Raw genomic sequence first — 23,472 nt, 5'->3', positions numbered from 1 at the left:
TAGGTCAGTGGCTTAATAAAGAGAAAACGTTCCTCTGAAATGGTCAGGTACAAGGAGTGGACTAAAAATGAGTGAAAAAGCAGGCAATGTCCAAAGAAAAACATTGAAAGACCTTGAGAAAGCCCTGAGAACTATTGCTCAAGAGCACTTTAAAACATTGCAAGAAGGCCTGACTCCTAGGAAGCAAATATAAAGAAATGAGAGGTGTAGACTCGAGTCTTTTGTCTTGTACTATATACTCGTGGTAGGTCGTGAATTGTTACTCATTAATTTATTTTTGTTAGTGTTAGAGCCTTTTTGATATGAAGCAAGAAGCTTCTTTATATCTGTTTAATTTGTCTTTGTAGCAGACTTGGCTGTTTGTTATAAGGTTGTGTGTTTTTCTCCCGTGTGATTCTCCAGTCTTCGTGACCTGGGTCTGGAACGGTACAACACGGTGGAGCTGTTTGCACGCATTCTGCTTCCTGCTACGTTCCTTTTGGCTTGTATCCTCCAGCTTCATTATTTTAACTTTGACTTTCTGACTCTCACTGACCTGGACAACGTACCTGTCAGAGAGACTTCAAGGTGAGACAGCAGGAATGTATGCAGGGAAAGATCCTGCTCAGAAAAAACATTCTGTCCTTTGATATCGATATGAACAAGAACATGTGGTGCGTTATATTAAAAGAAACTTAAAGAAATGAGGCAGTCATGTATGTCAAAATAGGATAAATCTACTTAGAAAATATAAAAAATACATTATTTTTATTATATTTTAAAAGTAATTATAGGTTTCCCCCTCTCTAGATAAATGAAATAACAATTTTTGAGGCTTTTTTGTATGAGGTGCAATAAAAAAGCTCTATGACTCCTTGAAAACACCTTAACAGATTTAAATTCTTCCCTTCAGGGTTGTCTTCCTGCACACCTGAGCCATTGTTGAATTGTAGCCAGAGACCTAACTCATTACCACGAATGATACTTGATGTAAAAGTCAGGTCAGTTTGGCACAGAAGTTAATGATTGTGTTCTGCAAGATTTTGAGGTTCAAGGTGAATTCGCAGCTGCTCAAGTGCTACTCGTCATAAGAGGATGTTAAAATTGTGGCATCACTGGGTACAGTCAGAAGATGCACAACAAAACAACTTTGAAGGGGAGTTTTTAGTTTTTTTGTTAAGGGAAATTTTAATAAGTCGTATGAAATGTTTACATTCTGATTGCCTACTGACTATACTACATACTCTATGTGTCTCGTTTGTCCTTTTCTTCGTACAGAGAGGAAGAGCTCATGAATTCAGTCAATGAGATATCTGACACGTAAGTGTACCAATTATCCTATTATACATTTTTAATTGTACTCGCAGTTCAAATACTTTGATAGTTTGTACAAAGATCCACCACAATTGACTGCATCTCACACGGCTTATTCACTGCCTGTGGATAAAGTCTGCATTTGAATCAAAATGAACTTTCTTTATGTGGTGAGAGCATTACATTATGTTTCAGTTACATGAAAATATTAAAAGTTGGGCAATAATAAAATAGTCTCTGGCTGTGCTTTGAGGTAACTGAAATATTACAAGCATTGTCATTATTCTCATTTTGTCCCAGCATTAAAGAAAACATTCAAAAGCTCCAGAAACGGTAAAACTTTTCATTGTTGTTTTTAAAATTATTATCTTCATTCTGTATTGTATTAATTTGGAACATAATTTGTTTGGATGAAAAGTTACTACGTATACTTGGATATATAACAACCTGTAAAACTGCCGATGGATTTGTTACTGAATTCCTGCAGTTTTTTTAGTCAGATTTTCTTTAAATGAAACACGCTCATTGTGGTTGTCAGGCTTGTGAAGGAGCAGATGGGAAATGGTAAAAGTCAGGAGACTCTGGCCAGCATTGGACAGCAAAGCTCCTCAGAAAAAGGGGCAGAAGAGCAGGAGGAGGAGACAGGAGAAGGTAGTATCTGTAACAACAATGTTTTTCATTAACAAGCTGGCACAGGTTGTTGTTGTTTTTTCAATTTTACTCTCTGAAACTCGTTGGCTTCCTTTAACACATGCAAACATTACACTTTCAGTTTAGAGCATTTGGAGTCTATTCACATGTTCTGATGTTTCCTCTTCAGATAACTGAGATTGTACTGTTACTGTCTGTGGCTGCGGCATTGATATAATCCAGTGTTAATGATCAAATTATGTCTGATGCCCTTTCCTACCCTTGGTATCATCCCCTCTTCTTAGAAACAGTGCACAGCAGCAGTGAGGACAAGTGGATTGTGATTGTGGATCGGGCAAGCCTGCTGCTCATCCAGGGTCTGTCGGGGCTTCGAAGGCTCCAGGAGCTGAGCTGGAGGCTGATGGAGCTCCACAGCCTCAAAATTGTGTCGTCTGGCATCATCTGGGTATCGCTGCAAGAGGTGGGATGTTGGCTCTGATCATGCATGCATAAATTCTACAGGTGTGTAAATACAAGTTATTAAAGAAGCAACAAAAAAAATATGTCCAACAGTATTGATTTACTTAGTGCTGATGTTGATGATCATAAAAAGGGGTACATTTAGTCTCCAGCTCTTCTTCTTCTCTGTACATAAATATGTTAATATATTTTGCACAGGTTTCACTGATGAACTTGCTTTTCCTGGTTCTGTGGGCATTTGCACTCCCGTTCCCACGGTTACGGCCTTTAGCATCAAGCATCTCTGCTGTGTGGGCATGCGTCATGGTGGTGTGCAAGATGTTTTACCAGCTCAAAGTCATCAAACCTCTTGATTACTCCTCTAACTGCACTGCTGTGAGTTTTCTGTAATTATAAGTCTCTGGAGGTTGGATTAAGTGGCTCGTTTCTGTGTTATCGGGGTTTTTTGCGCTTGTATTCTGTGGTAGTGCAGTTATACTCACCTCACAGCAAGAAGGTTCTCTGGTCAAACCTGCTAATGCATGTTAAGTTAATTTGTGATTGTAACTGCGACTGTGTCACTCAGGATTGTAGTTATGTGGGATGCTATTTCTTCTAGTATGCACAAACATTACAAACTTCAGTCACATGGTCCTGATGTCATCTCTGATACTGAGGCACAAACAGGCTTTGATAATGAGTCTGGCTACCTTGTCTAGGGTTTACTTCCCTCCAACAGCTCGGGCCTGGATGATGGAGCAGAGCTGAAGGGAAACATGGTGGAGTTGCTGAGGAGGTCTATTCTCTACATCGAGCCTGTTGACCCCGTCTACTGGTGTGGAGCACTGCGCAAGTGTGAGGGCAGGATCCTCCCCTGTCTCAGGGTGAGCTGATACATGTCAAAGTTTGGTATCTTAAAAAAATTGTGATGCGTTTCCAACATTTAGAAAAGAGTGTACCTGCTTTTAAAAGCTCTTTTAAAGTCGTCCAGATGAACAGAATCAACTTTTGGAGATTTACTTACCTGGATGATTGAGCATGCATCAAGACCTCTTTTAAAGTCATTTACTAGTCATGAAACTTCATTAGGGCAAAAATCTTTAAGAAATTTAGATTTCAGTTACTTAGCAGTAGTTTTGTTTAGAGAAAATAATACTTTGATATGCATACTATTATTGTAGCTTTAAAGTAATTATTGGTTGTTTTTTTTTATTGTGGTAGAACCATCTGATGGTCCTGGGTCTGCTGGTGTTCGAGTCTACTGTCCACCGCCACCAGCTCTACTTTCGTCTCAATAACAGCCTGAAGCCTCCACCCTTCAGCATTATCTTCCAAGGCATCACCAGGCAGCACCTGGATCATGGCATCCTGCCATGCATCAAGTACTTCATCAACTTCTTTTTCTACAAATTTGGACTTGAGGTACTTTTTCAGGCCTGCAGTATTCATTCTGTGTCTCTTTAACTGAAAGTGCACATCTCTGACTTCTTACCATGCTTGTACTGCTTCTTAGATCAGTTTAATCGTTGCAGTCAATGTGATTGGTCAGAGGATGGATTTCTACGCCCTGCTCCATTCCTGCGCCTTGCTAGCCGTCCTGTCTCGGCGACGCAGGAAGGCGATTGGTGAAGTGTGGTCTAAATACTGCACGTTTACAGCGGGCCTCATGGTGCTGCAGTATCTGCTCTGCATCGGCATCCCTCCTGCTTTCTGTGTTGGTAAGGATCTTTCTAATAGTTTGTAGCAGTTTTGCTTCCATGTCTTGAAAAAAATATAAATAAAGTTTCTAAGATAAAAAATGTAATCACCTAAGTCACTTCAAGGGAAATATAAATATATATAAATGAAAATAATCTGTGCTATGCCTTTTATTCCATTTGCTTGGTAGATTACCCCTGGAGAACAGCTGTTCACCCTTTGTCTTCTAATGTGATTAAGTGGTTTTACATGCCGGACTTTGCCATGAGACCCAATCCTTTATTCATATTCTGTGAGTTGATCTTCTAAGTTCTTATTTTGTTGATCTTCTTTTCCTCTTCTGGGTTAGGGTCTCCCATTTTTGTCCTTTTCCGTCTGCAGATGACTACCTCCTGCTGCTCTGCTCGTCTCTGCAGTGGCACGTATTTGAGGAGGAGAACCGAGCTGCAGTGCGACTGCTGGCCGGGGACAATGTCGAGATCAGCCGCAGTTTGGATCCTTGCTCCTTCAACCAGTTCATACCTGTTGACAACTTTCTTCACTGCAGGTCAGAATGTGTGATTCTTAATTGTTGTAGGGTTGATATGTCTGTTATCAGTATACTGACACTGTATAATTCTGTTGTTCAGTTTGTTTTCTTCTTATCTTTAACATGACTCACCCTCCAAATCTAAATTTAGTGCTGATCAGAGCAGGAAATAGCCTGAATTCCATAATCCAGCACTCTCATCAAACCGCTTCTTGTATTGTGGGTTAAACTGCATATGGAGAGTTGGGAGCCCATCACTCTGGTCTGTGGTCATTTTAGGAGCATTAAAGGGTTGAATTAGATTATTAATTTATGCGTGTCTCGTTTCCAGGAACTTTTGTTAATGGGCTTTATTTCAGTCTTCAGATTTCTTGCTGTCCACAAAATATATTTCTGAAAATTCTCAGACAAAACCAAAAAATTTCCATGTGGAAAACACATTTGGAATTAGTAATTTATGTACAATTTTACATTAAAATAAATACAAGAAATTCGACTCCCTGGCAGCTTAGAAGATTGCAGATACAAGTGGCGGAAACAAGCTGGCCTGCCCCTTAGTGATAGGTTTTAGGCATTCAGGGGCTCAGAGTAGAGCCGCTATTCCTCCACATTGAAAGGAGCCAGCTGAGGTGGTTCAGGCATCTGACAAGCCCCGTCTGCCAACTTAAGAAATAAAGCCATCATCACACATGTACTTTGGACAATGCTGGAAGATTTGATTCAGTTTGATTCTATGGAGCCGCCAGAAAAGTGTGCACAGAAGGCAGGAAGCCTGATTTTGACTTACTGTAAATTCACCAGACAGACTTTGTACTAAGGAGCTAGCAGGTTAATGACTGATAAAAGAAAGAACTTGCTTATTTGTTTACACATAATAACACCACATCATGTTCCATTATGTTGATGTGCGTGAGTGATGTCAATGGCCACAGGGAGCATCTGAGGCCTCGCTTCCAGACAGAAGCAACATTTAGTAAAGAGCTCATCATTTTTATTAAACATATAAACAGAAAACAAAACATAAATCATTGAATTCTCCCCTGTCTGTTCACATGCATTTATTCATTGTACTACAACTGCACTGAATACTTTCTTATTGTCTGCAGTGCAAGTGTTAGTGTTATAACTAACTCTGTTTAGGCATGTAGTGTTCCCATGCTAAACTACAGGGTGTGCCATTTATATAGATACACCGTAATAACATGGGAATGGTTGGTGATATTAAAGTCCTGTTTGTGGCACATTAGTATATGTGAGGGGGCAAACTCCTCAAGATGGGTGGTGACCATGGTGGCCATTTGGAAGTCGGCCATCTTCGATACAACTTTTGTTTTTTCAACAGGAAGAGGGCCATGTGACACATCAAACTTATTGGTAATGTCACAAGAAAAACAATGGTGTGCATTTTTTACTGTTAAAATACAAACCCGTTTATTCAGCTCATTCTTTTGTTAAAACCTTTAACAGTTTTCATCTAAATTTCTTTTCTTATTTACTCTTTCTACAAAATTTAAAAAACATTATCTCAAACATTTGAAAAAGTAAGAAATGCATTCAATTAAATCCATAAGCCTGGATAATTACATCATAAGCCTGTACATTAATTATGGATAACGTGCACTTTAATAATATTTTTTTTTGCTGTATCTTAATGTAAATACAGAGAAGGAATAAACTACTTGAAGAGTTTTAAATATGTGCTTTCCAAGATTATTATAGTTTACTAAAACTAAAGTAAAAACTGGAATTAGAAGGTTTATTTTTATTAACTTAAATAAAAATTGAAACTAGACTCTTGAAAGATATCAAAACTAACTAAAACATTTTGTGAACTTGGAAATCAAATTAAAATTAAATTAAAAAAATAGTGAAAGTTTTAATATTTGTTAGTTTAATATAATTGATCATTTGATTTTATCACAACTTGCTTAATGAAGCAGTCGTGGATGTGTTTATTGGGAGTCTGGATGTCTGTAAGACTGTGAGTCAGTGTTTTTATTGTATTACCTGTACTGATTTTCCTAAATCCTGCCTCTAAAATATGCCCTCCTCTATGTGGCGTCTAAAAATAAAAACTAATAGAAAATACAAAACTAGATTAACTGTAGTGTTTACATATTTTTTATAGCGATGCTTTAGCTTTGTAATATTTGACAGTATGATTTGCTTTCTTTTTAAACTGAAGATGTGGTCTCTGTTTTGTCCTCAGGTGCTATCTTGATATGGTGAAGGTGTTTGTTTTCAGCTACTTCTTTTGGCTGGTGCTTTGTCTCATTTTCATCACTGGCACGACACGCATCAACATCTTCTGTCTCGGCTACCTGGTGGCCTGTTTCTACTTCATGCTGTTTGGAGGCAGTGTGCTGATGCAGCCAGTCAGATACATCCTGCGTCTGTGGGACTGGCTCATTGGGTACACCTGCTTTGTGATCGCCATGAAGAACCTGCTGTCTGTAAGCGACCATACCATAAAGAAGTTCAGAAGTTGTACAATTGTACAGAATAATTTAAGAGATGCAGCTATTTTTTTTAAAATCATGCATTATTGATTAATGCCTCTTTCTGCCTTCTTTCAGCTGGGTTCTTGTGCCTACCTGGACAGCCTGGTGAAGAACAGCTGCTGGCTAATTCAGGCATTTAGCATGTTTTGCACCATCAAAGGTTATGATGTCCGTAAGTGTCTGTAACAAGGATATTTAGTCACGATTTGTGATAGGGAGAAAAGAATGTGCCAGAATTTCCGATGGTATATTTACACTCAAAGCCACTTTATTAGGTACGCCTGTTCAACTGCTCATGAATGCAAATATCTAATCAGCCAATCACATTGCAGCAACTCAGTGCATGACCTGCTGAAGTACAAACTGAAATTGTCACAGTGCTGATACAATAATTATAGGCATCATTAAAAAAAAGAAAAAAAAACACAACAGAAATACATGATGGAAAATTAGAGTTTTTATGTTGACATTCAACATTTTTTAGGTGTTTTACAACACTTTTTTTACAGCTGTGTTATATTTTACTTTTTTATTTTTATAGTTGCACTTTATTTGGAAGGTTAAAATTATCATTTTAATTAGCCAAAATAAAATGCAGAACTAAATATCCATTGGTATACATTAAAATTAACATCAAAGTCATTATTCTACACAACAGAGGATGCAGAAATGTTTTCTGTCATGTAAAAGTTTGTTAAAATCTGCTGTAAATTCTTCAGACATATTTCTCCTACCCTGTGTGCCTTTCAGCTGATCCCGATGATGAATGTGAGCTGCCTGCAGGTGAAGCCGGCATCGTCTGGGATGCGATCTGTTTCACTGTCCTCTTGGCACAAAGGAGGGTCTTCCTCAGCTACTACTTCCTCTATGTGGTGTCTGACCTCAAGTCTTCTAAGATATTGGCCTCTAGGTCAGTGCTTCATTTTCAGGTTTAGCTCTATAACATACAGTAGTCTTAAAGCTTTACACATAAGGTCAGTGAGGTTTGAAAACTTGAAAGTTTGATATGTTTTGTTGGATAAATCTAGATTGAGTGTAACACTTAAAAAAGAAAAGAAAACCAAAGACACAAGAATTCATGCGAAAGCTGTTTACGAGAGGTTTTTGGTAGCTCTCTCTTTCATGGATAATTCATTACACAGAATTCCTAATAATAATTTCCAGTAATTTTCCTGGAAAGAACAACGTGATTTGGTCCTAACTGCATGAAAATGTATTTCTGCATGTTTGTTTGAGTTGCTGTGAATTTACTAAGGCTTACAAGGGTACGCTAGAATGACCAAACTACAGTTTATTTTTTCTGTTTTTCTGTTTTTCTGACATCACTAATCTCTTACTCTAACTCATTTTACATGGTGGGTCAGATACAACCCACTTTCATCCTGAGCGGGCCAGACCAGTGAAACTTTCTTTTCTTTGTGTTTGTATACAGAAGTTTATTTGCACATTTAATTGCTGAAATATCTCAATATAAGAAAAAGAGCAGTTTCAACAGTATGTCTCAGTTTTGCTGCATAACTAAGAAGTATTACTCTACTAAATGAAAGAAATCTGTTGCCAAGATCTGTATGATGTGTAAAACAAAATGTGTAAAACATTGCCCAGACTGTCCTGTAATAATTAGACCGCACTGGAGTCTGCGCCAGGACAATTTTGTCACACATTTTGGGCCTTATGTTTGACACCCCTGCTTTAGAGTCACAATGTAAACTTAGCTTGTTAATATAAAAACAAACAAACAAAGTAAAAGCTAAAGCAGCAGTTAATGTCCCTGTCCATCTCGACCTTGAAGGGGCGCTGAATTGTTTGAGGCCAAAGTGAAAAAACAGGTAGCAGCCCGACTGGAGATGGAGAAGAAATCAGTGGAGGCTCTGAAGAAACAGTAAGAACACTTACACTGAAACCATTAATGGATCAGGTTTACAGTAAAGACCATCACACTTCCCCTCTTCCTAAGCAGCAAGTTATAAACTAACCTTTCAGCCTTCTTCCTATAGGATGGAGAAGATCAAATCTAAACAGAAGAGTCGACCTGCACCACCAGAAGAACCTCTTGCTGTTCAGGAGCAGGTGACACCTGGTAACACAAGTGACTCTTTTTCAGTTTCTAATGTTAGCAAGGAAAACAGGCCAAATTCATACAGTAGAGTAGAGAGAGTATGGTGAGGGATGTTTGAGGAGGGGGTTTAGTCTGCTTGTTTTTTTCTCTGTGATGGATGTGTTTACTTTATGGAAGCCAGTAAATATCATCAACACATAAACAAAACGAACTGTAAATTCCAGGTGATGACGAGAAGGCAAAGAGAGACGCAGGAAAATGGTGGAAGCCCTGGGTCTCTCAGCCTGGAGGTAAGCAGGAGCCTTAAACAGTGTGAAAGAAAGAGAGTATTGGCAGAGGAAAGAGTGAAGACAATGCTGTTTCCTATCATTGGGTTGTGTGCTTCACTTCTTTTCAATTTAATCAGAGAAATGTTTTTAACCTGACAGTAAATGCAGCACCAGATTTTAGCCACTGACCTGCTTCTTTAGAGCAGATCAGATGCCAGTGGTATGTCTGTGTGTGCATGTAATTTTGACACTGCTTTGTTTAACACAGTGGAAAACAATTGTGGCTACCACCTGTTTGAGAGTGACAGTGAGGAGGAGGAAGAGGAAGTTCCTGAGAAGACAGAGGAAGAGCAACCACCAAAGAAGAAATCTGCTTTTCAGGTTAGAGCCAGAATGATCTGAGCCAAAACTAAAAGTAATGGAGATACAGTTAAAGTAATTGCAATGTAGCTTACCATCGCCAGTGTGTGAATGTGTGTGTGAATGGGTGGATGACTGGATATGTAAAGCGCTTTGGGGTCCTTAGGGACTAGTAAAGCGCTATATAAATACAGGCCATTTACCATTTAATTCACAATTTCCCCTTAAAGTGTTTGTTTTGAGTTTTGTAGCTGCAAAAACAATCTATGTTGTAAGATCAGTGGGTGATCTGTGCATCTTTGTCTTTAATTCTAGTTGGCCTATGAGGCCTGGGTCACGAGCTCAAAGAAGGCCTTGAAGGACCTGAAGAAGGAGAAGACAAAAATAAAGAAAGAAGAGAAGAAGAAAGCAAAGAGAGAGCTGCAGAAGCAGCAGGGTGAGAACGGATCATGTTGTGTTTACTAGTGCTACTCTTACTAGTAGACATGTATGGTAAAGTGGACTGTAACTATAAAGACATGCTGTATCACAAACAGTTTGATGATGGCTCTTGTTCTCCAGGCATTGATAAAGCAGAATCCAGTGAGGACGAACCAGATGAAAGTGTTGTGGAGGAGGAGGGAGAGGAGAAAAAAGGTATACACTTCTAAAGGATGGGAATGCCCTAGTTCCAAATGACCCTCTGCTTGTTGTTGCAATGAAAACAGGAAGCATTAAAAGCATGGAAAACCTTCACTCTAATTGTCTTACTGTGCTTTTACACATAACCTCTTACAGAAAACATCCTTCAGCGCATCATCAGCACAATAAAGTTCAGCTGGGTGTTCCTTCAGTCTCTTCTTGATGACCTGACGGAGGGATTGAACTCATTTTGTAAAGACAACCTGGGCATTTCCAAAGTGCTGCGCTTCGAGCGAGCGTTACTCAACCAGCAGCAAAAGAAGGTCAGCTGAGAGGATAAACACTTGATTTTAGTCAATAAACAATGTAATTATAACAGAACAAGTTTCACAATTAGTCTCAAGGCTGATATTTATATTTAACACAGTTTTCTGGGGAAAAAAAACAACAACATTATCTGCTATTAGCAAGTTCAGTACATTCCAGGCAAGCCTTCATGACCCATGCATAAGATGAACACTAAACACAAATGTCTTTAAATTTGTCTTTAAAGTGTTTTTGATACATCTTCAGTTTATTTAACCAGGATCTTTTATCCTAATGCACCTTTTAGCATTCTATGCCTGTATTATGTGGCTCCGCAGGGTAAAGAGGTGAGTCAGGAGAGTGTGAAGCAGTTTTATGAAAACTGGAAGTCCCGTCAGAACACACTGTCGTCTCAGGACAATCTAGATAAATCCCTGTCAGCTCCCGGCTCTCCACCTGCCAGCCCTTCTTCACAACACGTGTACAAGAAGCTGAAGAACCAAGCCTCCAAAATTTCCTGGGGCAGCAGTGTTTCCAGGTACACACAGACAACATAGTCATAGTTTACCTTTCAGGCACACACACTGAGTCTCTCCCTCCTGCTTAACTTCAGCTGCATGACAGACGAGACGATGCTGGTGTCCCGGCAGCCAACGCAGGAGGAGCTGGATGAGCCTCCTGCTGTGTCACCTGCTGCTGACCAGCTCAGACGAAGGCTCTTTAAAGAGGCCAATATTGACATGACATCTTTTGACACTGAGGAACTTTCACCCAGGTGAATGGATGAGTGAACGACGCTTTAGACACATATTTGTGCTCAGTTTAATCCTGTCGTTAGCTGTGATCTCTAACAGACAAATCTAACAGACAAAAACTCGAGTGCAGAATTCATAAAATTATTATTTTCCATTGAGAATAACTTCTTCCTGTTCTTCATCGCAGTCAGTAAAACTGCAAACACCACATAAATAACACGCATAATTGCAGGAAAGGTTTCATTTACCAGAAACAGCTTCAGATACAAGAATTGTCTTTCAAGATGTGATTCTATGATTCCTGAAAGTAAGATTTCTGATTCGCTCGTTTCTTAAAAGCTGTGAAGAACAAAAAGAACTTCATGAACAAGAGGAGGATGATGAGAAACAAACAGAAGTTGAGATGAAATGTGAAGAAGAACAAGAACAACGAGAAGATCCTGAGGTGGAGAAAGAGGAGCAGGATGAGGAATCGCTGCAAAGAGAAGAGGAAGAAGGTGCCGAATACCCAGAATGGACCTCGCTGGATCTCAGGGATAGCGATGGAGAGAAGATTCTTGACCTCACATTGTCTCCCAGACCTCTGAGTCAAGAAACGAGGAACCTCACTGCCAGTGAGCTGCTACTCAACAAGTTAGTAGACACAAAAAAATGTAGTATGCAGGACAAAAGAGATATAAGCTCCATCTCTTAAGAGCTTTAATCTCCATCATTGTGTTTTTCCTCTTCCTCTCTTCTCTGTCCTTTCTGATTCTGAAGCATGTTTGAAAATGATGAGATCTCCGAGTCCGACAAGTTTTTCGTGACCTTGCCGAGGCCGCTGAAGCTGCTGTTTGCCCTCTATAACACCATGGTGTCCAAGTCAGAGATGCTATGCTACTTTGTGATCATCCTAAACCACATTGTGTCAGCTTCGCTCCTCTCCCTCATCCTGCCGATTCTCATATTCCTCTGGGCCATGCTGTCTGTGCCTCGGCCGACCAAACGCTTCTGGATGACAGCCATCATTTACACCGAAGTAGGTTTTCTTGTAAATACGTCAGATAAAATCTAAAAGAAGCAAGGGTGTGTTTTTAGTTTCTTAATGCAAATACTAGATACACATATAATGCTTTTAATGGTTGATTTGTTGAGTAGTTTAATGTGCGTGCTGCAAACAGAACTCACTCACATCGCTTGTGTCTCTCTTGTTTGTCTCAGCTGACTGTTGTGGTGAAGTACTTTTTCCAGTTTGGTTTCTTCCCCTGGACCACCTCTGCCTACCGAGGCATCAACGCTGACCGGCCCTTCGCCCTGCCCAACATCATTGGGGTGGAGAAGAAGGACGGCTATGTCCTCTTCGACCTAATTCAGCTGCTCGCGCTGTTCTTCCACCGATCTATCCTAAAGGTAATGTGAAAACTAACCACTGTAAATCATTTTTAAGCAGCTTCTTTGAAATGTTCAAGTGCTGCCTGTGTCTATGTCTCTGCAGTGCCACGGGCTGTGGGACAACAAGGAGGTTGAGATGCCCGATTTCTTCAAGAAGCTGAAGAAGAAAGTGGACAAGAAGAAGACCGGAGCAGAGAAGATGGGCAGCAGGGAGCAACGACCACGCCGTCTGAGGTTCCTCCCCCTCCAGGCGTCCACCACCTCCTTATTCTGTAGACTGAAAAAAGGCGAATCTGCAGAATCTTGTGGTGAATATTCAGAAGATCCCTACATGTCTTGAATAAAGAGTCTCCATGTTCATTATCTAATTTTTGGAAGTTGTCATGTTGAATTCATTACCAGCAAATGGCTAGTTTTTCTCAATTTCTTTTAAATTGTTTATTTTTTTAAACTGGAGAGATGAAGCCCAAAAAGCAGCAAAGCAAGAAAAAGAGACGGGAACGACATAAGGCTCCGCTGACAAGGAAGCAGAGGATCAGACAGCAGATCAGAGAGAGGATGCTACAAGCCAAAGCTGCCGCCATAGAAGTGTGAGTTGTCTGCAGTCCACTAAGTCTGTTTTCTGAGATGTTAATCATTACTTTATTTTGGTAGATAATATTTTTCCATAGATTTATTTTTAGTGGAGAGGAGCTTCCCGTTTCTGTCTTACTCTGCAGTCTCTTCTCTTTCTGCAGCGGCCTTCACATCTACTTACCTATAAGGCAGTTTTTCTATGACATCATTCACCCAGATTACAGCCCTGTGTGTGATGTCTACGCCCTCATGTTTCTCATTGATGTCGTCAACTTCATTGTCACCATATACGGATACTGGGCTTTTGGGGTAAGACTACAAAAACATATGAATATTTCTTATTATTTAAATCATAAATAAAATTTACTTGACATGTATGATTTATGACAATGAGGCTAATTTTCATCGCTCTGTAGAAATACTCTGCAGCGGCTGACATCACAGAGTCACTGTCAGAAGACCAGGTTCCAGAGGCCTTTCTGGTCATGCTACTGATCCAGTTTGGTACCATGATAGTGGACCGAGCCCTTTACTTGAAGAAGTCTCTGCTGGGAAAGTGCGTTTTCCAGGTGGTGCTGGTGTTTGGCATACACTTCTGGATGTTCTTCATTCTCCCTGGTGTCACAGAGAGGTCATTGTTCAATAAATTCTTCTTCTTCTCATTTTTTACTCATTAAAATAAAGTCAAACTCAATGAAGTGCTTTGTAAATAAAGCTGGCATTGTATGACTGACCTTTTCAAACATTCAACCACCAAAACTAATTTTTCTGTTCAGGGCTGGATAACTGTAATCTGGCATCGTAATCAAAAAATAATAAAGCTTTATTATTTTTTTCAGCTTTTTTGTAAAACAGTAAATCTTAGAATTTCATGGATAACAACAATACTTATATTTTAGCATTAAAAATTTGATTTCAGTTAAAGAGCTTGCACATACTGGTGGATTAATGTTACATAAATCTTACATTTGACAGAGCCCTAATAAATTTGTTAAGCACAGTATATAAAAATAAAAATAAACAAATCTGATCCATGACAATAAAAGGAGCAAAGATCGATATCTCTTCTGTTTATTTGCTCCAGGAGGTTCAACAGAAACCCAGTTGCTCAGCTGTGGTACTTTGTAAAGTGCATCTACTTCGGCCTGTCTGCGTACCAGATCAAGTGTGGCTACCCAAACCGCATCCTGGGCAACTTCCTCACCAAGAACTACAACTACCTGAACCTCTTCCTCTTTCAGGGGTACAAAAAACGGCTAAACTGTAACTAAATAACTGCCAACATAAATACTTCAGACACATGTTTTACAATGTGACTGGTTTGTTTGTAGCATGATCAAATTTTTATTTTAATTCAAAACATTTTTCTCTCTCTCTCTTCTCCTCTTTCAGTTTTCGGATGGTTCCCTTCCTGACAGAGCTGAGGGCGGTGATGGATTGGGTTTGGACCGACACCACGCTGTCTCTCTCCAGTTGGATTTGCGTTGAAGACATCTATGCTAACATATTTGTCCTCAAGTGCTGGAGGGAGTCTGAGAAAGTAAGCAGGAGTGCTTAAGAAAGTAGTTGAAATTACTTTTAAAATCATTTTAGTCCCTGAACAAGTACAAAATAAACAATTAAATTACAGAAAAATGTGTGTTTTTCAGTGTAGACTATAGAAATTTCCATTAAAAATATGAGAGAGTCTGGGCTGTGAGCTACCAGAACTCTTTGCTTACCTTTATAAATTTATGATGCAGGAAAATTGAGACGAGCTGTTGAAATGGCATGTCCTTATCCAGTGGACTGAATAACTTTTGATGGTAATCTATTCGTAATTCTTCCAGAAATTCCCCCACCCTCCGGGGCAGAAGAAGAAGAAGGTGGTGAAATATGGAATGGGAGGTTTCATCATCTTTGCTCTCATCAGCATCATCTGGTTCCCACTGCTCTTCATGTCACTGGTCCAGTCAGCAGCCGGAGTGACCAATCAGCCTTTAGACGTCTCCATCCAGCTCAGCATCGCAGGATACGAGGTCAGAATCGATACATCATATTTTGTGTTCATTATACTTTTTCTCCACAAAAAAATGTTATGGTTACTAATATTATTTATAAAGTTTGTGCTTCCTTCTAAGGTGAAACGGCAAAGTCACGGTGCATGGAAAACTAAATTCATATTTGCTATCATTAAACACAAGAAACATCACTTCCCTGCAATAGTGTCATGGTTTATGTGTATGTGTGTGGACATGTGTTAATTCTCTGCTGCATCTTTGTGTGTTCTCACAGCCTTTGTTCACTATGAGCGCCCAGGAGCAGAACTTGGTGCCTTACACAGAAGCCAAATTCAACAGGCTCACCAAAGTTTATGCGACTCATCCAGTGAGACACAGTTTATTCTACTGTAAATAGAAACAAATACATAAAGCATCAAAACTCCACTCAATCAGGTTCTTTAACAGAATATGTTAAGCTGTAATAATACCATCTATGACCACAGGAGGGAGCAGTCATTCAGGTATTAGAGCAGAAAACCAGAACACCTGTACATTACTGTCCAGCATTTCTTACACAATATCCATTACAAGAAGATATAACTTCTGGTGGTCAGATGACACTACACTTATTACATTCATTATTAACTCTACGTGGACTCACTGTGCCATATTGAAATATAGTTTATGCTGTGTTTGTATTATATAACACTAGTTGATGTTGAAATATCATTATCCAAATTCACCAGAACACTGCAGCGGCATTTGCTGAAATAACCTAGGAAATCTAATCATCTCTCAATCACTCTCTCAGTCTGCCATGCAGTTCATCATGAACTATGAAGCTGAGGACATTCTTGTTGCTAAGATCAAGAGCGATGCCAGTTTACTGTGGACCATCAGCCCAGCCAGTCGAGCGGCCATGATCCAGGAGCTCAGCAACTCGTCTCACATATACATGACCTTACGCTGGACACTGCTCAGGTCAGGCTGTGTGTGTGTGTGTGTATCTTTCACCTTCAGATCATTTCTGCTTAGTATTTTTGTCAGCTAGTTGAGACAAAGAAAGAAAATTTATTTTTCTTAAAAGTAATTTAACCATCAAAGATATGGACACCGTCATAGCAAATTCACCCCAAAGTCAGAGCATGCAATGCTCAGGGAAGAAAAAAACCCCAATGACTACATCTCAAACTCTACAGACCTCGGTTAGCATGTTAGATGTTAAAGTTCATGACAGTACAAATACAAATAGACTGAACAAGTATGGCTTGTTTGGAATCATCTACTCTCTAAAAAGAACAAGGCGCCACAGCAAGAAGACTTCTGCAACAATGTCCTTTCAAGCATAGAGGAGGAGTGATGATTTGGGCTTGTTTTACAGACACAATCATTGAGCAAACCATTAACTCCTTTGTATACTTTTATCCAGAGGACTTCATGGTTGACTCAAATGTAAGGCCATTGTCACCAAACTGGGTTGTGCAATAGGACAATGATCCCAAGCACAGTAGCTAATCTACAAAATAAAAGAATTAAGTTGTTACAGTGGCCCAGTCAGTGGCTTCATTGTGTAGTGGTTAACTAAATTGTCGGACACATGTAAGATGGGAGGAGACATGTCTGTGTTGGTTTTCAGTAATGCAGGTCATGTTAGTAATAGCAGCCTTAAGACAGTGGGAGCAGACACAAATCCATGAGAGGAGCGCTTGTTGCAATGGGCCATTCAGTCCAGATTTCAGATTGAAATACTATGACAGGACCGTGAATGAGCTCAATAGAATACGTATTAACCTCAATATACTGTAGCAATGTTTACATTAAAAGAGTCAACCATAATTCCTCCACATGTGAAAGACCGCTAAAGTCATAGAGAAAATGAACTTGCTGCTGCTAAAGGTGGGTTATACAAAGTACTGAACCAGAGGGTGTACTTACTTTTTCACATGACTGTAGTTATACTGTCATATCAACTTCAAAAATCTGGGAAATTAGCCCATTGTTTCTTATTACTTGATATTTTCTGCTAATTTTATTTAAGCACTTGCAATTTCACATAATTTGCCTGCACTTTGCACCAGTGCAAAAAACACTTGAAATGACACTGGCAAATATGTTCCTCTCCTAAGGAATGCGTCCATATCAATGAATGCAGAGACCGTGGGAGAGCACACTGTGAAGTTTGACGACAAAACCTTGAGGGAAGGGATTGTGCGAATGCTTAAAGGCAACAGCAGCAGACCTGTGTGAGTCTCAGTCAAAACACAAGCAGATGGTTTATGCATGCTTTATTATTGTGTTTTATTCAGGTGATGAAATATTTGTTAAAGAAAGCATATGTAAATCAAACAGAAATGTAGAAAATGTGGCTCTGCAGCTCTTCTTGTCCTATAGCACATAGAAGGTTAAACATCAAACTAAATTTAATGTAAGGGAACTCTGGCAGCCCTGGAGAGCTCCAGTGTACAACATTAGTGAATGTTTTGAAAAAATTTATGGTGCTAATCTGAGTTTTCTTGTCTCTCTAGGATTATTGATTCTCTGCTGCCTAAATTCATCAGGGGTCCCAAAGGACCTGAGTCCAAAATGGGAACCAGGATGAAAGTAGGTTAGTTACTCTTTGTATTTTTTTACCTGATCAAAGCGGGTCAGTCTCATTCCCTGTTGTTGGTGTTTAAAACATGCACTTTTCTTTAAACCCATATCATCTCTTAGACTTGACAGACCGTCCAGACCTTCAGGCGCTGGCTTTCTTCAGGCCCATGTCAATCCAGCTTCAGCAGGTCAATGGGACGTCAAAGGAGGAGGCAGATCAGTGGTGGGTGGTGGAAGAGTGCTCCCCAGTTATCACGTCCTCCGAGCACAAATGTCAAAGCATCGAGTTAGTGGTGTTCAGCGATAAAGTCAGCCCCTCCAGTCTGGGGTTTTTGGCCGGACACGGGTAGGTAACAAGACATTTTAACTGCATCCTGACAGGAAATCTTTCTCATAGCTGTGGATTCATTTACACACAAAACCTGTCCTCTTTCCCTCTTCACGACAGCATCGTGGGTCTTTACATGTCAGTGGTGCTAGTCATCGGAAAGTTTGTCAGGGAATTCTTCAATGGGATATCCAGGTCCATCATGTTTGAGGAGCTACCATGTGTCGACAGAGTCCTGAAGCTTTGCACAGACATTTTTGTGGTTCGTGAGACGGGAGAGATGGAGCTAGAAGAGACACTGTTTGAGAAGCTCATCTTCCTCTATCGATCACCAGAGACCATGATCAAGATGACCAGAGAGAAGAAAGACAGCTAGGGCTCAGTGGCTTGTCAGAATGCCCATGCTTTACTCTTGTAACTTATGAAGGATGATTTCAAGTAAATAAAAAAAAAGTACAAACGAAACATCAGCATGAATCTGTTATTAGAAAATGGTCTGGCTTTATCATTAAGCTACCCTGCGTGTCCTTTCAATCATGGCCTCTGACGTTAAGTGACAGGACAAGTTGAGAAGTGTTTTTAAGCAGCTCAGTAAATCATTGCTAAAGATATGAAAGGTCAGACATCAAGATGTACCACAGCCAAAAACCTCTCATGTGACCATAAACTAGAGGTCATTAATGAGAGAGCTGCACTGTTCACCAACACTTCAATTCCTATCCAGAAAGCAAATTTGATGAATTTAAATGATCACCTACATGAAAATCTAAGAAATTAAGTGACCAAAGATCTATTATATTACCTGCCAGAAAAAAAACGTTACCCTATGATCTTAACTGCATTTAAGAGTAAAAAGCCCTACTGATTTCTTTTTAATGCGATTTGCTTTCATACCATTGGTTAACGCATGCTTTCGAATTAAATTTTTTACTGCTATAAAAGATGACATCCCCATCTGACTTCTAATGACTAATATACTCATGGATCCACACACACATACCTCTGTAAATACTACATTTCTGTGTATAACTATGAAGAGTACTCCATTGCTTTATATCAAAATAAAGTGTTTGACAAAAATCATGGTCTTATTGTGCAGTACTGTAAATACCACAATAGATTCACTACAACAATACAAGGGCAAGAACACAAGGAGACAAAAGAATTCCAACATCCATCTTTAATACAATTTTGATTACAAATGAAAAGGGGGGGCGGGGGATGCAGTGTCATTCAGGTCCCCAGTCTAACACATCATCTTGATGTTAACCAGCTTTTATTTTTCTTCTCCACGGTGTGCAGGACAGGTAAGCTGCAGGACCTCACAACCCATGAGAAAAAAATATCTACATCATGGTCAAACATCCTGGAAGGAAAGCAAAGCAGAATGGAAACATTAATGAAAAGATCCTCATAAAATGTCTTCGTAAATCTAAAACACTCAGTGACTGTAAGGTTAGAATTAAACAAATTTGAGATCTTAAACTTAAGCTGTCAGCCACAAAGGACAGTACCCATGTTAGGAGCATGCGACGTGCTCCTAAACTCTCCACGCCTAATAAAACATCTACATTTCCCCTTCACCAGAGTTTGTCACATTTGTTAAATGCTCCTGGAGCTCACCTCACCACAATAAAACAAGTTGGTGAAATGTTGCACCAAGTCATCTAGTTCAGTCCTGATAAGAATGGAAACCACCACAGCACATATACAGTTAGCAATACGAGCATATAATTACCTGCTAAAGCCTGTGACCACTACTGAAACAACTAAATAAATGCACTCAAATGCTGAATTTTAATACTCAAAAAAACTTGTGTATTATAAATCTCACTGCATACTTACGTTTCCTAAACCAATATGTTCCTTTATATTTTGATTTATTTATTGAGAGCACTTGACTTGAATAAAATGTAACGCTAAACTGATGCACTGTTAAATTGTTATGCATTTGACAATTCAAATACGAGGCCAGCTTCACCATAAGTAGACAGGACAACGATATGGAGGTTAAATGTGTGTGCAAAGGTAATAATAACCCAGTACACCACTATTTGAAGGAGACACTGAAAGCACCGTCACAGCCGCCTCTCCTTGACATTCATACTATCAGAGGGCATGAGCTGTGATCAGAACAGCGTTGGTACCTTTAAAGCTGATGAACTTACATGCTGTTTTATTTGGAGGTTTGAGGACTCTGACGTTGGACTCTGCGGCCCTTATCGCCTCGGCTTTGAACTGCGGCTTGAGGGCTGCCCGCACCGCGTTAGCGCAGATAGCGGAGAAGCGGATGTAGCTGCAGAGAGGACACACAGGTTAGCCACATGCTAAATGCTACCGACAATGATTTGTCTGTAGAGGACAAGAACAACCTCTTCTTCATTAACAAACCACATACTATCAGAAGAAGTCCCACCTGACTCAGTAATGAGGTAATGCTACTGCCATAAATTAAACGCATACGGTGGGGAACACTAACGTTAGTAAACTTAGTATATTAGCTATGTAGCTAAATTGAGAATTTAACACTAAAAACCAACATTTTCTTTGACAGAGCATTCTGTTCTCATTTTAAACCCCGTTAAAATAAAGCAATCAACATTTACCAAAAGCCATTTCATTGTAACTGCATATTTATTTTTATTTTAATACCTCAGGCCTGCCTGTCTCCAGTATGCGACCATCTTGGCTGTGTTGTAGCTTCAAGGACAGGTCGGATGTCTGCGTGATGACGTATTTGACAGGCGCAAGACGTTTTTCCTCCCAGCCAATAAAACAGTTTTTGGTCGTGATTGACAGCCGGTACTGTTATTTGTCCCGCCTTCCGTGGATGAACAAAGTGCCTGGCTTTTTATTGTTTACTTTGAGTCGACAGTAAATTATAAAGTTACATTTCAATAAAATAAATAAATAAGTGGTGTGGTCTGTGAATTAACAAACCCTGTTTAAAAAAGTAATTACGGGACAGCCTGCCAGAGTTTTTTCTGTAATTTCACACATTTATTTCTTTTTAAGCCTAAATATTGATAGATAGTTTATTGATCCCAGAGGGGAAAATATTGTGTTACAGCAGCTGGCAGGATAAAAACCAACAACAATAACGACAACCCCCCCAATAGTGCAGCCTTCAATAAATAACTAATATAGTTCATGTAAAAGCATCACGGGTGCATAGTCAGGGCCTCATACTATGAAAGAGCAAAGACTTTACATTTACAACTGTAAAAAACCCCACAAATTATAATAATAATAAAAAAAGAAATTAAATAATGAACACTAAAAAGTAAGTACATCCTGGGCCATCTGACCTCAGGAATTCGCATGATAAGGTGGGGCCAGGTTTCACAATGAACACACCCGAAACTCTGGCTGATTGGGACCCACACCCAGTTTCACACCTTGGCTCAGGCGATTAGAGGATCATCAGGGGGTCCTTTTGTCCCTCTGTGGGGGGATACTCCCACTAGGTTTATATCTGGGACTCTCCACCATTTGACCTTAGAACTGAAGAAGCTTCTCGGATGAGAGGTGAAACGTCTTCAAGTAACTTAAAGAAGTCCAGACGCTTTTCTTTGCAAGCTCCTTTGACTAAAAAGTAAGACAGAAAATGTGCAAGGGACTAGTAAAAATTACATTAATAATTAATATGTACACAATTAAGAAAACAGCTTCAAGAATGTATAATACAGAAAGAGTCACACTCATAGATTTATTTCATTTACTGCAGCAGCATTTCTTTATCATGGAGAAAAATGGCAGACGTACAGTTGAAATTGCACTTCTTCTTTTTTTTTATCAGAATCAGAATCAGAAAATCTTTATTAATCCAAGAGTTAAATCATCGGTTATCATAGCAGCAAATATACAAAAAACAAGAAGCACTCATATAAATGTGTGTAGAAACAGAGTTATGATAGATAAACATTAAGATAAGTGGATAAATATAGGTATAAATATAAATATACATATAACTATAAAAGGACAAGTATGTGTGCAAATATATGTTGTGGTGTACAAAAGTGACAGGGTGCATTGAGGTGTGATTAATTCTGTTCCACATGTGTGGATCTGACCCAAGTGGATGAATTAAAGAGTCTGAAAGCAGCGGGAAGGGACAACCTCTTCTAACGTTCCCTCAGACGACGAGGTTAAAGGAACTTGTTGCTGAAACTGCTCTTCAGATTGTCCAGTGTGTTATGGAGGGGCCTGGAGTCATTGTCCATGATCACCAGCAGTCTTGCCAGCATGCTATCACTGATCACCTCCTCCAGGGTGGTGAGCTTCATGCCAACAACAGACTCTGCCTTCCTGATGAGTTTGTTCAGTCTGTTTGCGTCCTTTGCTTTGATGCCTGCATCCCAGCATGCCACAGGAAAGAAGATGGTGCTCGAAACAACAGACTGATAAAACATGTAGAGCAGCCTGCTGCATACATAGAAGAATCTGAGCCTTCGTAGAAAGTAAAGCCGGCTCAGACCCTTTTTGTAGGCAGCGTCCGTGTAGGCAGACCACTCCAGCTTGTGATCCAGCTGAACTCCTACATATACACTGAACTTGTAGGATGTGACTATTTCGGCATCAGTCCCACCAATGCAGATGGGGGAGGGTCGGGATCTGTTTCTGCCAAACTCCACCACCAGCTCCTTTTTTTTGGCCACATTCAGCTGCAGGTGGTTTTCCTCAACCACCTCATGAAGCGGTCAATCAGTCGATATTAAGCTATCTATATTATAACGCTATATTAAGTTGATATATTAAACTATCTCAGGGATTAAATGTGCAGTTAAAGTTCTTTACACTGACAGAAAGAGGAGTTTCACTGGTCACACCAAAGCGGCTGTTTGTGGCCTATGTTATAAATGAGTTAGACGTCCCTGCCTAAATGCTCTAAACTGAAATGTATGTGTTATGTAGTTTTAAACAACTGCATATCTACACAATGTGAATGAATGCAGTGAGTTTATATGGTGCTGATTTTAATTAAAAACAACAAGTAGAATACATTTTCCTGCACAATGAATAAAAAAGAACAAGGTGAAGCAACTTGTGGGAAAATGTGAATCTTTGACTTGAAATAATTTTGCTACTAACAAATGTTTCCCACTAACAGGTCTGACTGATGGAGAATTCCAACTCAACTACA

The 23,472-nt window shown here is 39.6% G+C and overlaps 2 protein-coding genes across 2 annotated transcripts in view; one reads left to right on the top strand and one right to left on the bottom strand.

Annotated features, from left to right (window-relative positions):
- The window catches only part of LOC146364006 (piezo-type mechanosensitive ion channel component 2), a 36,482-nt gene extending 17,570 nt beyond the window's left edge, over positions 1-18,912 (top strand). The window contains exons 17-55 of the mRNA XM_084916686.1: positions 403-567; positions 1,258-1,299; positions 1,832-1,944; positions 2,229-2,404; positions 2,602-2,778; positions 2,821-2,856; positions 3,153-3,266; positions 3,604-3,804; positions 3,896-4,100; positions 4,271-4,372; positions 4,462-4,627; positions 6,819-7,062; positions 7,186-7,282; positions 7,861-8,020; positions 8,903-8,992; positions 9,108-9,190; positions 9,394-9,459; positions 9,707-9,819; positions 10,114-10,234; positions 10,360-10,434; positions 10,576-10,742; positions 11,064-11,263; positions 11,339-11,500; positions 11,820-12,113; positions 12,240-12,498; positions 12,681-12,869; positions 12,955-13,159; positions 13,309-13,441; positions 13,589-13,736; positions 13,844-14,058; positions 14,512-14,670; positions 14,820-14,967; positions 15,257-15,445; positions 15,702-15,794; positions 16,221-16,390; positions 17,536-17,652; positions 17,935-18,014; positions 18,122-18,347; positions 18,450-18,912. Coding sequence (XP_084772812.1) covers positions 403-567; positions 1,258-1,299; positions 1,832-1,944; positions 2,229-2,404; positions 2,602-2,778; positions 2,821-2,856; positions 3,153-3,266; positions 3,604-3,804; positions 3,896-4,100; positions 4,271-4,372; positions 4,462-4,627; positions 6,819-7,062; positions 7,186-7,282; positions 7,861-8,020; positions 8,903-8,992; positions 9,108-9,190; positions 9,394-9,459; positions 9,707-9,819; positions 10,114-10,234; positions 10,360-10,434; positions 10,576-10,742; positions 11,064-11,263; positions 11,339-11,500; positions 11,820-12,113; positions 12,240-12,498; positions 12,681-12,869; positions 12,955-13,159; positions 13,309-13,441; positions 13,589-13,736; positions 13,844-14,058; positions 14,512-14,670; positions 14,820-14,967; positions 15,257-15,445; positions 15,702-15,794; positions 16,221-16,390; positions 17,536-17,652; positions 17,935-18,014; positions 18,122-18,347; positions 18,450-18,705 — 5,956 coding nt within the window. The 3' untranslated portion in view covers positions 18,706-18,912. The remainder of the gene's footprint in view (positions 1-402; positions 568-1,257; positions 1,300-1,831; positions 1,945-2,228; positions 2,405-2,601; positions 2,779-2,820; positions 2,857-3,152; positions 3,267-3,603; positions 3,805-3,895; positions 4,101-4,270; positions 4,373-4,461; positions 4,628-6,818; positions 7,063-7,185; positions 7,283-7,860; positions 8,021-8,902; positions 8,993-9,107; positions 9,191-9,393; positions 9,460-9,706; positions 9,820-10,113; positions 10,235-10,359; positions 10,435-10,575; positions 10,743-11,063; positions 11,264-11,338; positions 11,501-11,819; positions 12,114-12,239; positions 12,499-12,680; positions 12,870-12,954; positions 13,160-13,308; positions 13,442-13,588; positions 13,737-13,843; positions 14,059-14,511; positions 14,671-14,819; positions 14,968-15,256; positions 15,446-15,701; positions 15,795-16,220; positions 16,391-17,535; positions 17,653-17,934; positions 18,015-18,121; positions 18,348-18,449) is intronic.
- A 582-nt stretch (positions 18,913-19,494) lies between these two features.
- On the bottom strand, positions 19,495-21,091 carry atp5f1e (ATP synthase F1 subunit epsilon). Its single transcript, XM_084916591.1, has 3 exons — positions 20,982-21,091; positions 20,498-20,625; positions 19,495-19,695 (listed from the first exon to the last, which is right to left on the bottom strand). Coding segments are annotated over exons 1-3 (162 nt in total). The 5' UTR covers positions 21,014-21,091; the 3' UTR covers positions 19,495-19,693.
- Between the last annotated feature and the right edge of the window lie 2,381 nt (positions 21,092-23,472).

The sequence above is a fragment of the Perissodus microlepis genome, chromosome 20, assembly GCF_051167445.1.
Source record: "Perissodus microlepis isolate ML-2025 ecotype Zambia chromosome 20, ASM5116744v1, whole genome shotgun sequence".
NCBI classification, from domain to species: Eukaryota; Metazoa; Chordata; class Actinopteri; order Cichliformes; family Cichlidae; genus Perissodus; species Perissodus microlepis.
The sequence above is the reverse complement of the archived record's forward strand: the minus strand, read 5'-3'. Positions and strand labels throughout refer to the sequence as shown.